At 37.1% G+C, this 16,124-nt stretch overlaps 1 protein-coding gene across 1 annotated transcript in view; it reads left to right on the forward strand.

Moving 5' to 3' along the window:
- LOC132144334 (integrin alpha-L-like) overlaps window positions 1-16,124 on the forward strand; it is a 95,432-nt gene that overhangs the window by 68,429 nt on the left and 10,879 nt on the right. The window contains exons 17-22 of the mRNA XM_059555110.1: window positions 7,728-7,876; window positions 7,949-8,115; window positions 8,190-8,312; window positions 8,453-8,523; window positions 8,662-8,803; window positions 9,504-9,599. Coding sequence (XP_059411093.1) covers window positions 7,728-7,876; window positions 7,949-8,115; window positions 8,190-8,312; window positions 8,453-8,523; window positions 8,662-8,803; window positions 9,504-9,599 — 748 coding nt within the window. The remainder of the gene's footprint in view (window positions 1-7,727; window positions 7,877-7,948; window positions 8,116-8,189; window positions 8,313-8,452; window positions 8,524-8,661; window positions 8,804-9,503; window positions 9,600-16,124) is intronic.

The following is a 16,124-nucleotide window of genomic DNA, read 5'->3' on the forward strand; positions in this document are numbered from 1 at the left end:
TCGCTTGTACCACCCACACTCAAGTCCTTCAACAGGTCAGCCTGGTACACCTGTAACACTGCCATAGTGTGCAGCGCAGCACCAGCCTGGCCTGCAGTTTGGTAAGCTTTACCCACTAGCGATGATGTTATTTTACAAGGCTTAGTGGGGAGAGTAGATTACGTAACCGAGGATGCAGACTCGGGCGAGAGATAGTTCGTAAGCATCTCTTCAACCCGCGGCATCTCCGAATAACCCCGCGACTTCGCATCCACGATAGTTGAAAAAGTCAACGTCGCGAGAGGAACGCTCAGAGGCAGGCTGCTCATGGTCCGAAGACCCAAGAGATATATCATCCTCCTCGTGAACTGAAGAAGCACCTTAGCGCGCTTCGAGATCACGAGAGAGGATGCGCGGATCCGGTGACACCGCAAGCGAAAGGGACGAGCCCGTCACTCATTCGTCATGCAAATCCGCATGAGAGCCCTCCGATGAAAAAGTGGGTGCAGTCTGAAATTAGTTCAGACGAGAACGAAGCATCTTCACTGAGAGCAGTACAAAATGCTCGCACTCGCCCGTCTCTAAAGCCAGAACCACGTGCTCTTCCCCCAAACAAACAAAACAGTAAACGTGTATCCAGCTCATACATAAGACGAGAGCATGGAGGAACACAACACTTACCATCCTACGAATATCTGTAGCCGACGAGAAGAATCTTCCTGACGCACACATGCACAGAATGATCTGAAGACAAAAGACCTGTTGATGCACCTGTGGAGTATCTATTTATAGCCCCGTGTTGTAGGCGCATACCCCAATGACGTCATGACCCGAGGCTATATTACCACTGGGTCAATTCTATCAACGTGTTACACACATTATTCACAGCTAGTCATGAATAAGACGTTTCCCAATGCACTGAGCAGCGCAGCATCGACTGAAGCTTTCGAAAGGGAACTAACAAAATCATGGATACATATAAAATTGTTCTTTTTTCAAAGTATAACCCTCGCTGTAGCGCCCTTATACACTAGGATAAAATCAAGATATCTAGCGATTGTAGGCTTACCTACCAGGAATAAGACTAGTGTGTGAAAGAGCTAGAAAAAGCATTTGTGCTTGTGCTATTAGGCTTTATTGTTATCATTATCATTATAAATATTTGTACGTTTACATACATATCAACATATTTATTACAGAATTTGTCTTTGTACCATGCAATAAAATATTTAATTAAAAGATAATGCTGGGGCCTGTTTGAGTAAAGCTCTGTCAAGTGTTCCCCCAACTACCAGAAACCTGTAGCTCTATCAGTGAATATAAGTTTGACGCAACTGTCTGAAAACTAATATTTAAGCTAAGCAAACATTTACAATTGTGAAAAATTTGTAGATGTTAAAAGCTGCTGACCTCATGATTTCTTGAAGCCAGACGTGACAATGCTCAGTTACAGTCATACCTGTTTCCTGGGACAAAACTAAAAGGCCGACACCTAAAACACTATGACTGAATAAAATGGAAGATTGAGGTCTTGTGTATCGCAGCATTATTGTAGACAGACCGGAAATGAACACATAGTGTTATTTCAATTAATAACGTGTTAACAAACAATGGTTATTTGTGTGATTTCATAATCAAAGCAACTAAATTGTAAACAACGATATCAGTCCTATTTTGTGTGCTATCAATTTTCAATCAATCAATTCAAGCGTACAGCATATCGTGCATGCAGATTATACTTTAACACCCGTAAGAATGGGTATGCAAAGCTGTGATAGGCAATTTGGTTCTTTCTCATTATTTGCCCTATAGTGGGAGCATATACAAGATAAACAAGAGCGGGGCAAGAACTGAGCCTTGTGGGACTCCGCATGTCATGGTCATCCAGTTAGTCTTATGCTCTCCTATGCCCACATAATAACCTCTCCCTTCTAAGTATGACCTGAATCAATTGATTACCATTCCAGAAAGCCCGACCCCGTTTTCCAGTCTCTCTAGTGATATGTTTTGATCGTCAGTGTCAAACGCAGCACTCTAGTAGTACCAGCACAGATATTTTGCCAAAATCAGAATTTAAGCTAATATAATTTATTATCTTAATGAGCACTGTCTACGTGATGTGATGCGGTCAGAACTTATCTGTATTGAATACTTTTCTGTATTTCTGTATTGACTCTTCGTACTCTGTACTGCTGTTGATTTTCTCTAAATGTGATTGTTAGCTCATGCCTATATTTTTTTAGTTTCATCGTAAACTAGGTAAGCAGGGACTTGTAATAATATGTTGTACATCTGATACGTTGGTCAATCACACATACATAGTTATATCTTACTGAGGTGCTAAAATTCATTTTCTGCAATGGTAGAACTCAATGCTTCAAATTGGTTCCAGGCTTGTTTTATGAGAATACCTCTATTTGTCAAACTAGTCTTAAGCAACATTATTCAAATTTTTTAGAGTTAAACAGGTTAATGAGCTCTTTCAGTATCAATACTTGTAATAATGCTTAAAATAATTCCATTAGGTTCTAACCTACAGCTAAATGATAAAACAAACTTAGAAATGTTGTTTGCAGTTTGTGGGAGTCTGTGAAAGCTGTGTGTGTGTGTAAGTGAGTGCGTTAGAGAGTTTGAATGAAAAATGTTTTAGGTCAAAGATGTGATTTAACTACAAAAATCCTACCTTAGAAACATAACACTACAGTATGTGTTTTTCCCCAACAAACCGGTTGTTAAACAAAAAAAAAAAACAAAAAAAGAGAAAGTCAGATATGTATATACAGTTTTTTCACATATATATATATATATATATATATATATATATATATATATATATATATATATATATATATATATATATATATATATAGAATCATGATGAATTTATGAGTTTATGTATTTATACTGTTTCATGTCACTGAAAAAAACTAAATTTTTATTTGGCAAGTTTTTGCACAAGCATTTTTCAAGTAAATTTAACACATTTGAAAATTAAGTAAATCTACTTAACTAAGTTAAGTTAAAAAAAAAAAATTACTTATTGAGTAAATTTTAATTAAATAATATTAAAATAATGCATTTAGCTCTTTTATCCAAAGCGTCTTACAGTGCATTCAGGCTAACAATTTTCACCTATCATGTGTTCCCGGGGAATCGAACCCCCCAAACTTACATTTGCTAATGCAATGTTCTACCACTGAGCTACAGGAACACTTGTGAAGAATAAGTGAAAATTTCACTTACTTACTTTTTTATTTTGGAAAAGTAGTTTGGAAATTTTTTACACTAATAAAAAACCCGAAACAGAGATTCTAGAAATTTCTAAATGTAAAATTATTTTTTTCAAAACAGTTTTATCAAATGAGGGTAAATAAGTCTCTCACTTCTGTCCCTTTAAACCAGTTTACAGCAAAGACAGCACGAAGGACTGGATGCACATGATACATATTCTGCAATTAATAAAACAGACAGAAAACAGAAGCTGTTTGAGGGGTTGTTTAATCAGATATTGAGAGACTTAATGTATTTTATTTCAGTTGATTTCATCTAAGTCTGTGTCTGAAGTCAGCTGTAGTTCTTGTGTTTCTCTTTTCTTCAGTGATTCTGTTTGTTAACTTAATTACTTGAATGCAAAGTTTTAAAACTTACATGGTTTAAATCAAGGTAACCTGTTTACTCAAACGGTTTGAGTTAAGTTACTAGTCGGGTTTAACAGTTCAATTTCTTTTGTCTGTTTTCTTAATTGCAGAATATTTATCATGTGCATCCAGTCCTTCGTGCTGTCTTAATTTCCAAATGTGTTAAATTTACTTGAAAAATGCTTGTGCAAAAACTTGCTAAATAAAAATTAAGTAAATTTACTTATTGTTTTTTTCAGTGTAGACTCGCTGCTAGTCGTATACGTATTCAAGAAAAATGTATAAACTTAATTGTTTTAATCAATCTAAAGCTTTTAGTCTGTAATTACAAATACCTTAGAGACTTAGACAAATTAAAATAGAATGCATGAAATATTTTTTCTCTAAGGATTTGAGTGTGGACATTAATTTGGTGGACATTAAAGCTAAAATGCATTTTAAACAATTTTAACAGTAATATTGAACTTTACACATATTATAGTTAACATCTAAACACATTTGTGTCAGTAAGATATTTTTATCATGACAAGCCATCAGACAATCAGGCTAGGGGTGATAAGTTTGACTTATTGATTATCTGATTATTGCTTAGCAATTATTTGATCAAAGCTTAATAATATAATACTGTATAGACCCTCTTGTTTTTATTTTAATAATAAAAAAACATTATAGTGTGGACATAAATATGGTGTATTTAAATACCACGGTTAATTATAAAATTTTTAGTGAGAAAGAGCGTGTATTCTGTTGTAAAGATTATGTGAGACATTCGTAGTGCCTTTCTAAAGTTGTTTTGTTGCAAACAAACTTATGACAACTGATTTTCAGTCTAGGTCTTATGCATAAAGAAAACTCTCTGTGAGCGCCTTGCATTCATCAGAGGCTCATTTGACTACTTCTAACCCCTGCATTAGAGCATCGTGAGTTTAGGTTGGAAAAATCTACTAAATTGAATTTATTTGTTAAAACAAAAGTTATCTCATTGTTTGGGTGCTTAGTCTTATTTTTAATAATCATACTGCTCTTCATCATCTTGTAGAGATACAAGGTGTAATGGTAAAGATTTTTATTTATGAAAGGTTTGTATGAGACACTGTAAACATTTCAGTATGATTACTTCCACATGGGTAAACATAGCATTCTGTTTACAATCAGAGCCTGAAGTCTGTGAAAATAACCAGGACTGTGTCTTTTACAACCATGTCGTCACGGTTAAATCCAAAACAGGCTCTAAGCTACCTTGATGTTATTCAAACAAGCTTCTTAAAACAAAGTGTAAGATTACGGCTGTGAAGATAGCCGCATGAGACCTGTCTTTAAACATTCCAAGAATGTTCTCTGGACCACTTTTCAGAAAATTAGATATAGCCTACTTTATAGAATGAGCCGTGTCTGCATCGTCGCTAGAAACACTGTGAAATAAACGGATCCAACGCCAAATGACGAGAATAAAAGCTGATTCCTATTTAAAATAGATGTAATTTTAGCTAAACAACTAAAAACGCTTTGAACCACGTTTGAGACGGAGTTAGATACGATGATCAAAACTATGACTGCGTAGACCGCTTATCCATTCTAGATCATATAAGAATAGTCTACCATTATTAAAATAAGACACTTAATAAACAAGAACTCCCGGACAACAGATGTAAAGGGAGACTGTTTATTTAAACATTAAAGTAATATCGCTCAGTCGTAAGAGATGAAGTGCATTTAAAACGTTTTCTCGGCTTATCCACTTTATCTTTTGCAGCGAACCAAAATGACAGCTATCATGCGCTAACTCAGGCAGAGAGAGAGAGAGAAATAGATGGCTCGCGATACTGATTTATTTTAAACACGACAAAATGTTGTGAACCTCATTGTGAGGAATCGTAGTGCTTGCACTAGGTAGAATAATAATAAAATAATGTATGAGGAATGTATATTTTTATTTGTTTATTCGCAGTTTATTAATAAGTTGAGAATCTTTTTATAGAACCGTCATATTAAATGCATACACACTCACACCCACAGCCACACCCACACACTGTGATACGAACTTACGATCTGTTAAAATCATTTATTATATTTATTCTTCATCAACACGTACTTGTTTTTATCACAGTTCACACACGCATACACACATACAGAGTGAGAGAGCGCTCGAGCATTAAAGCCTGCAACCTGATACCGCGGTTGCGTAACACACAGACGCGTCCAGAGGAGTCCGAATATGGGAACGATCCATATAATCTTCAAACAAATTCTTCGGGGAGCTCATTCATCACTTGGTCGCTGAACAAACAACATGTCACCACACGGAGCTCAAAAGGATGACAGATCAATTTCACGCATGCCGGGGGCTCACATCTGGACATAATTCATAGGTCAGAGGGCACATCTGGACATAATTCATAGGGCAAAGGTCACATCAATCATAATAGTTGAAGGTTGCTGGTGCATATTAACTACTTATGCACAGCAATCAAAAAAAAATCATAAAATCTGAGGCAAATGTATAATCGAGAGTGAAAACACACATATGTACGAGCCAACAGTCAACAGAATGAGCTTTAGCATGATCTGTACACCAAAGAAGGCCCAATGGTGTAGATGGCTTTTCGTTTAGCATTCATCTTGTCATGGTCTGTGTAGTGTAGAAGATCCAAATTCAGTTTATAAGTCCCAGAACAAAGATAAAAAACAGACACAAAAAAAAAACCTGGCAAGAGGTATTTCATAAACACAGAATCCATAAACAAAGAAGCAATACTGCAACAGAATCTATAAACAACAGAAGCAATAATGCAGCAACAAAAGACTGAGCATGGTATATATATCACAGTGAGATAATGGTTAAATGATCAACAGCTGGCTGTAATGAAATAATAATCAATGCAAGGCGTAATGGGAACTGAAGTCCAGAACAAAACAAACAATGATCCAGAAACATTCGAACAGGTGGCTGTCAAGACAACGCCACCTCTGAAGGAACCGGAGGGGTTTTTGGAGTGGATTCTGGATGCTCCTGGACTGGAGCAGGCTCCGGAGTAGACTCAGAGGACTCAAGGGATGGAGCAGGCTCTGGAGTGGACTCGGAGGACTCAAGGGATGGAGCAGGCTCTGGAGTGGACTCTGAGGACTCAAGGGATGGAGCAGGCTCTGGAGTGGACTCCAAGGACTCACGGACTGGAGTGGGTTCATTAGTGGACTTTGAGGTGGGCCATGCCCACAGAACAGCCACGAGGTGAAAAGCAAAGATGACCTTCTTGATCATGGCAGCAGAAGCACAATTGGATGACTCTGTAGTGACCTTAGATCTTAGCCCTTGATCAAAGCACCAAACTCCCAACTGCTCCCGGGCACCGCAGCATAAATGGCTGCCCATTGCTCTGAGTGTGTGTTCACAGTGTGTGTGTGTGTGTGTGTGTGTTCACTGCTGTGTGCACATTGGATGGGTTAAATGCAGAGCACAAATTCTGAGTATGGGTCACCATACTTGGCTGATACTTTTTACACCATACTTTTTTCCACATTTTCATATTTGTATCATAAGATATTTGAGTAAGCTGAATCCCAATACTTACATTTAAAAGTGTAATCTGGAATGCTTTCTCAAAACATGCACACAATGAATTTGTGATAGACTGAATGAAGATGGGGAAGTTAAAACAGGAGGACTCAGAATCCAGCAGGAAAAACTGCTGCAGAGTCATTTAGAGCATTTTCAACCAAAATCCTACGTCTAGCCGACGTTGGAGTCTACATCCTGTGGCTGCTGGGGCCACAACAGCTTTACGCTGTCTACACTGGACACAATGAAGCGACTGTGGAAAATCATTTGAATTGTCACGGCACATACAGTGTAGACAGCATGACTGATTATAATTGGTTCAACTATATTTTGTCATGTTGCATCACATCTGGTGTAGACATGGTGTAAGGGATTTTTCTCAAGACAACCTATTAATAATAATAATATAAATAATAATCAATTTAATTAGCAATTCAGTAGGTTTGCTTTCTTAAGCTAACCTAATAATCAAATCTCTTTACCACATCAGTGATCCAGTGTATTTGTCTGACTGTCTGGTATAATGAGCTATTTACTCTTTTCTCTCTTCTCAGGGCTCGGCCTGTGATGTCTGTATCTGCACAGCTCAGTTTCAGTCCAAAGGAAATCAGTCTGAACTACTTTGAATGTCCAGGTGTAAACACATTTAATGCATTTAATCTCACGTCATGTTTCAAGGTGACAGAGAGGACCAGCAGCACAGGTAACATCACAGAAGTTTCAGAGAGTCTCTCTGTCACATGAAGAATATGTCTTACCTCCTCATGTCTCTCAGGATCTCTGGAGAAGAAGATGAATGTTTCTCTGAATCTGAATGTGGATGTGGTACGAGGAATGAGTCGAGGATTCTTCGATCAGAGCAATGTGTCGTCCAGGACTCTGCAGCAGTTTATCCTGCTGGATTCTGAGTCCTCCTGTTTTAACTTCCCCATCTTCATGCTGGTATGTGTGGTCTATCACAACTTCAGCCAGTCGCAGCAGATTCTGTCTGACGGTGAATGTTGTGTTTGTTTCAGCACTGTGTTGCAGACACAGTATCTCCTCTGAAGATACGAATTAATTTCTCACAAACTGAGATGTTGTCTGGAAACTCTGTGGCTGTTTTTGACGTTCACAGCAGGACTGAGGAGTATGTCGAGGTGAGTATACAAATATCAGATTTGATTCTGCTATTCAGTGTAAACCAACTCTTAAGTATCTAAGATTCTTCAGCTTTATTGTATAAAGTTTCCATGACATTCAAAAGCTCGTTAAAAGTTTCTCTTTTGTATGTGATCAGGTGCCGTTTCAAATGAACTGTGATTCAAACAACAGCTGTGTGGCCGATCTGAAGCTGAACTTCAGTTTTACGTGAGAAACAACTGATAAATAAACCATATATGATTTTAATCTGAAACATGATTGTAAATTCTTTGGAATATTGGCATTCTTCATCAGGTTTTGGTTGAAATGATGGTTGAAATGTTGAAATGAAGGTGTGTTCTGCAGGAACGACACGTTAGTGATGGTGAATCAAGCTCATTTCACGGTCCTCATTTTGCTGGCAAACCCAGGCGATGACTCCTTCAACACCAGCATAGTGCTGCATTACCCAGAAGGCCTCTCGCTCGCTAAATTTGATGCTATTAAGGTACAGCTGTCTGCGTGTTAAACTAAAGACTGTCAAAAAGTTCATAAACACCTAGTCAATTTTGTTTTAGCTAAACTCCCATTAGACAACACATTTAAGCTGATTTCATTCAGTTTTTTTTATAATAACTCTGTTCATCAGTTTTCATTTTATTTCCAGTAAAACACTGATCTTAAACAGAGCTGTGTGTCATTCAGAATATGACAAGAAAATACATTTTAAATTAAATTTTTGCCTCCTGAATTTGAGTTTTTGTATCGAACAGGAGATTTGCAAAAATGCAGAATTGAAGTTTCGGTGTAAGGAAGTAAAATTAAACTAAAATGATTAATATGACTATTTTAACTAGAAAAGTGAATGTTGGATTGAATATTTTGTTTGAAAGTTCTTTAAAATTCAAAATAGATGGATTGATGCATAGATTTGCTTCAAATGCCACCTATAGAAAATTATTTTAGTTTATATATTCCATCCTATTTAAGAAATTAACTTTTGTTAACAAGGTGTGGAAGAACAATTAATTTCCCAGAATGCATCACATTCTTCAGTTCTAAATTTTGCCTTACCCTGTTATATAACATATTTACAGATTAATTTCTCTAAATGTCTATGTTACGATTTAAAATATTAACAGAAATACAAGATCAAATACTTATGAAAATGATTCTCCCAGTGATAAATATGCATGTGTTTTGAACAGAGTCGGACTCGAAGCAGCTGTGGTGATCGGGACAGTGGTGTTACGAACAGAACAACCTGCACCATTAATCTACCAGTGTACTACAGTGGCACCACAGTAAGACAGAATCACACACACAGACACATAGACACATACACACACACATACAGACAGACAAACAGACACAAACACACACACACAGAGACATACTGACATACAGACACACACACACACACACACACACACACAGACATACAGACTTACACACACAAACACATACACACACACACACACATACAGACACACACTGTCAGAAATAGGGGTACAGTAGGAGTCCATTTCTGTCCCCCAAGGTACAATCTACACTAATGTACCCCATAGGGCTTATTATTGGACTTCAAGGTACATGTATGTACCTTTTTGAGGGTCAAAAAGGTACATATATGTTCCCAAACATTAAAAGGTACATATATGTACCGTTTCTTTTACAGGTTAAGGTACAATTTGTAGAGCCAGCCCTATGAAGACGAAGTCATAGCACGGTTATGCATGGTTCTTACCAGATTTGGGTAGTCCAGGGGCCAAAGAGTAAAAGTCCTGCCATATTTTTGCTCCACCCATGAACTCAGCAGATGATTTCATCGGAGGAACCAAGTCATTCCTTCCAAGTCACAAACTAGTCTTGAGTCAAATCCCAAGCCCTCAAAGAGTTAAAGTTAATGAGATAATTAAGTGACTAATTAAATGAAGATGCGTTAGTGATGAACACCGGCTGTTTACAAACATCTCTGAAGAAAAGAGAAACACAAGAACTACAACTGACTTTAAGCACAGCCTTGGATGAAATCAATTAAAAGGAAAAAAAACTTTGCCACCATAATTGTGCTGAGTATTTGCTTCAGTTGAGCTCTTGAGCCTTTAAGCAGTTTTTATAAATCTGCTTCTAAACAATTGCATTATAGTCTCATTGTGACTATATGTTCTTCATATGTCACAGTTCTATCTTCTCCACAACACACGTGCAGAGCTACAGAGAGAGATCTAGCACAACAAGTCAAGAGCCCAACTAAACCAAACACTGATCTCCATGATGGTGGCATCATTTTAACCAATAAAACATCAACACCTGATCTTCTGTAATTCTCGATAACAGCAGGTGTTAATCAATAATGCACAATCATCATTTAATTAGTCACTTAATTATCTCATTAACTTTAAATGTTGAGGACTTGGGATTTAACTTGAGACTCGTTTGTGACTTGGAAGGAATGACTTGGTTCCTCTGGTGAAATCAGCTGCTGGACTTTTACTCTTTGGCCCCTGGATTTCCCACCTCTGTACAAAACTGGTGTCTTAAGGTACAAATCACAAGGGTACAAATTTGTACCCTATGCCAAGGGTACAAAAGCTTGAGGGTACAGCCCCAGTGACAAGCTATTGTACCCCTAAAGCAGGGATAGGCAACTCCGGTTCTGGAGGGCCACTATCCTGCAGAGTTTAGCTTCAGCCCTCATAAAAACTCACCTGCCTGTATCTATCTAGTAATCCTGAAAACACTGATTGCCTTGTTCAGGTGTGTTTAATTAGGGTTCGAGCTAAACTCTGCAGGACAGTGACACTCCAGGACTGAAGTTGCCTATCCCTGCCCTAAAGGTACAATTATGTACTTAATTTTCTGAGAGTGTACCCTTGGCATAGGGTACATAAAACATCAACATCTGATCCTCTGTAATTCTTAATAACAGCAGGTGTTAATCATTAATTCACAATCATCATTTAATTAGTCACTTAATTATCTCATTAACTTTAACTCTTTGAGGATTTGGGATTTGACTCAAGACTAGTGATGGCAAGATGAAGCCTCATGAAGCTTTAAGCTTTTCAGCCAAGTGGTTCACGAAAGGGTTAATTTCTGGAAACTTCATTTGCTCACAATACCACCTGGTGGCCAACGAGTGTAAAACAAGCATATATATTACAGACAGAGGTGTAAAGTCTAGGGGTCAGAAAGTAAAATGTCTGCCATATTTTTGTTCCAGTCATGAACTCAGCAGCTGATTTCATCAGAGGATCCAAGTCATTCCTTCCAAGTCACAAATGAGTCTCAAGTTAAATCCCAAGTCCTCAAACAGTTAAAGTTAGTGAGATAATTAAATGACTAATTAAATAATGATTTTGCATTAGTGATAAACACCTGCTGTTATTGAGAATCACAGAGGATCGGATGATTTATTGGTTAAAATGATGCCACCGTCACGGAGATCAGTGTTTGTTTTATTAAGGCTCTTGACCCTTTTAATAATTCAAAGTAATTTGCTTGTGGTTGTGTTACATAGTAAACTTTAACACATTGCTGAATTAAAACCTTGAGATAGCAGGTTAAATTGCTCTCTATTTCTTCTAAATCATTAAAATAAACATCATGAAGGTGTCTCTCTTTGTTTTGTTAAATGAAGTTCAGCTTTTACTGAACAACAAAAAAAGTCATATTAAACAAATATTATTGTAATTTTTAAATATTAAGGAAATAGTGTACAGGCTCAGCATTTTAGACATGAGCACTTATCATATGATCCTCAACAGTGGTGACAATAATTATTCATGCTACAATGCATGATGGGAGTTTTTACTATGGTGTTACCCAGCATGCACTTCAGAGTGAAGCATTTTGTTGATTGTCACCATTGTTGAGATTCATATGCTGGATCATGATGTCTGTGCGTCCTATTAGGACAAGGTTTCAAAAATTTATATTCATTACATACATTAGATTTCAAATTAATTCATTATAACTATTAAAGCAACATTAAGTCAATGTTAAACAAAATTGTTTTGAAAATAAACAGGCTGATGCCTAATAATTACTTCATCAAGTAAAACTAACTAGTAGCAATTTTCTGCACAGCACATGTACTTTTACAGAGAAATATCTAACACAAGAAGCCAAGGTCAAAAGCCCAACTGAAGCAAACACTGATCTCCATGATGGTGGCATCATTTTAACCAATAAAACATCAGCATCTGATCCTCTGTAATGCACAATAACGGCAGGTGTCATCAATAATGCACAATCATCATTTAATTAGTCTCTTAATTATCTCGTTAACTTTCACTCTTTGAGGACTTGGGATTTGACTCAAGACTTGTTTGTGACTTCGAAGGAATGACTTGGTTCCTCTGATGAAATCATCTGCTGAGTTCATGGGTGGAACAAAAATATGGCAGGACTTTTACTCTTTGGCCCCTGGACTTCCCACCTCTGGTTCTTACAGGGCTTTCAACCAAGGAGGTCCTTCAAAAAATATCAGAAGCAGGCATAGAAGTAACCGACGTATTCTGAGTCTATTCCATTGTTTTGGCAAATTAAGTATCTCTTTAACATAGACACCATGTGGATCCTTTTTCCTATGAGCGTCACTTTCATGCATACAGTGTCAAGGCTGATAAAAAAGGACTATACTGAAACCAGGAGATGAAATGGATTTTCAGGTAAATTACACTCACTCAGTAGATGATTGTTTCTATGTTACAGTTAGACATTGTTTTTAAACTGAAAAGGATTTAGTAAATTCAGATTTTAATTCAGCGTGTGTGTTAATATATATATATATATATATATATATATATATATATATATATATATATATATATATATATATATATATATATATATGTATATATATATAATCATATCTCATTATAGTTAACGATTGTACCCTTTTTTTAAGGGTGAGTTTCTTTACTGTTAAATAAAGGTACAAAATTGTCTCTTAAGGTACAAATCAACAAGGGTACAAAAGCTGTACCCTTGATGATACATCCCAAGTGACAAGCTATTGTATCCCCTAAAGGTACAATTATGTACTTTATTTTCTGGGAGTGCATACACAGACAGACAGAGTCCCACATAGCAACATTGTCTCGGCCCAGATCCAGCCCACATCTGGCACCCGTGGAAAGATGATCTGGCCCACATGCAGCACGGAATGATGGCACTTGGGCGGACCACTCCTGTTTGCCAGATTTGAGCCACAAGCAGGCCATAGCAATGCCACATGTCAGCCAAGAGTAAAGAAATTAACCAGAACTGGACCTTATCTGAGCCACAAAATCGGTTTATATATTAAATATGAATTTCAGCCTTAATAAGCCTGTTAACAAGCAGAATAACTGAAGTAAAGAAAATAACAGAAAAAGAGATAATCACAAGAACTACAACTGACTTCAGCCACAACCTTAGATGAAATCAATTGAAGATAAAAGAAGACATTAAATCTCTGGTGATCTCACCATAGGAGGATTAAACAACTCCACAAACTGCATTTACAGCTTCATTTATTACTAACCAGACTGACTTTATTTCTGTTGGACATCTACAAAAGTTTTATTGAGAATTAAGAAAGGTTTAACTCTAAGGTGTGTCACCATAACAGTGAATAGTGTTTCCATTAGTTGCACTCCTAACTCTTATTTTATCTTTAGTCTTTTTTGGCTGCTGTGACAGTGTGTTTGTTAAACACATTTGCGGCATCAAAGAAAGCTAAAGCGAATTGAGGTCAGGTGATGGCGGTTATCTGTTGATGATTTTATAATCCTCATGAAACATGCTGATTTGCTAACTTTTTTTAAATCTAAGAATTTTGTTAATATATTCACATCACAAACCATGTGTTTCTCCAGCATGAGGTCAAGCAATATTACAACAATCAGTTAGAAGTTTTTAACGATTACAGAAGAATTCAATCTATGATGACACACACAGACATCAACAGTCAGCACATGAATCTCAACAATGGTGACAATCAAATGTACCTTGCTGCAATGCATGCTGGGTATTAGCATAGTACAAAACTCCCAGCATGCATTGCAACATGAATAAATTATGCAGCTGAATTGTCCTATTATTATGTTTAATTCTAAATATTTGCTTATATTTTGCTTTTGTTTTTGTTGTGACAGTAGCTTTTCAGTGAAGTTCTGAATTGATCAGTTTATCTAAATATTTGATTTTTGATTGATTTGTAATATGAATGTATTACTGGAACAACATAATTGTTCGATTAAAAAAAAACATCAATGAACCATTGTACTTCCGACACTTGATATCATGTCACTCTAGCTTTTTTTGAAGCTGCAAATGTGTTTAACAAACACACTGTCACAGTGGCCAAAAAAGACAAACTATACAATAAGAGTTAAGAGCCCAACTAATGGAAACACTAATCACTGTTATGGTGAAACACATTAGAGTTAAACCTCTGTTAATTCTCAATAAAAAACTTTTGTAGATGTCTAACATAAATAAAGTCAATCTGGTTAGTAATAAGAGAAGCTGGTAGAGCTGTTTGTGGAGTTGTTTAATCCTCCTCTGCTGAGATCTTGAGAGATTTAATGTCTTCTTTTATCTACAGTTGATTTCATCTAAGGTTTTGGCTGAAGTCAGTTGTAGTTCTTGTGTTTCTGCACTTCTGTTTTTCTGTTCTCTTCTTTCCTTCAGTTATTCTGCTTGTTAACAAGCTTATTAAGGCTGAAATTACAACCCGAATTCCGGAAAAGTTGGAACGTTTTTTAAATTTTAATAAAATGAAAACTAAAAGACTTTCAAATCACATGAGCCAATATTTTATTCACAATAGAACATAGATAACATAGCAAATGTTTAAACTGAGAAAGTTTACAATTTTATGCACAAAATGAGCTCATTTCAATTTTGATTTCTGCTACAGGTCTCAAAATAGTTTGGACGGATCATGTTTACCATGGTGTAGCATCTCCTTTTCTTTTCAAAACAGTTTGAAGACGTCTGGGCATTGAGGCTATGAGTTGCTGGAGTTTTGCTGTTGGAATTTGGTCCGATTCTTGCCTTATATAGATTTCCAGCTGCTGAAGAGTTCGTGGTCGTCTTTGACGTATTTTTCGTTTAATGATGCACCAAATGTTCTCTATAGGTGAAAGATCTGGACTGCAGGCAGGCCAGGTTAGCACCCGGACTCTTCTACGACGAAGCCATGCTGTTGTTATAGCTGCAGTATGCGGTTTTGCATTGTCCTGCTGAAATAAACAAGGCCTTCCCTGAAATAGACGTTGTTTGGAGGGAAGCATATGTTGCTCTAAAACATTTATATACCTTTCAGCATTCACAGAGCCTTCCAAAACATGCAAGCTGCCCATACCGTATGCACTTATGCACCCCCATACCATCAGAGATGCTGGCTTTTGAACTGAACGCTGATAACATGCTGGAAGGTCTCCCTCCTCTTTAGCCCGGAGGACACGGCGTCCGTGATTTCCAACAAGAATGTCAAATTTGGACTCGTCTGACCATAAAACACTATTCCACTTTGAAATAGTCCATTTTAAATGAGCCTTGGCCCACAGGACACGACGGCGCTTCTGGACCATGTTCACATATGGCTTCCTTTTTGCATGATGGAGCTTTAGTTGGCATCTGCTGATGGCACGGCGGATTGTGTTTACTGACAGTGGTTTCTGAAAGTATTCCTGGGCCCATTTAGTAATGTCATTGACAATAATCATGCCGATGAGTGATGCAGTGTCGTCTGAGAGCCCGAAGACCACGGGCATCCAATAAAGGTCTCCGGCCTTGTCCCTTACGCACAGAGATTTCTCCAGTTTCTCTGA

Source organism: Carassius carassius, chromosome 7 (genome assembly GCF_963082965.1).
Source record: "Carassius carassius chromosome 7, fCarCar2.1, whole genome shotgun sequence".
NCBI classification, from domain to species: domain Eukaryota; kingdom Metazoa; phylum Chordata; class Actinopteri; order Cypriniformes; family Cyprinidae; genus Carassius; species Carassius carassius.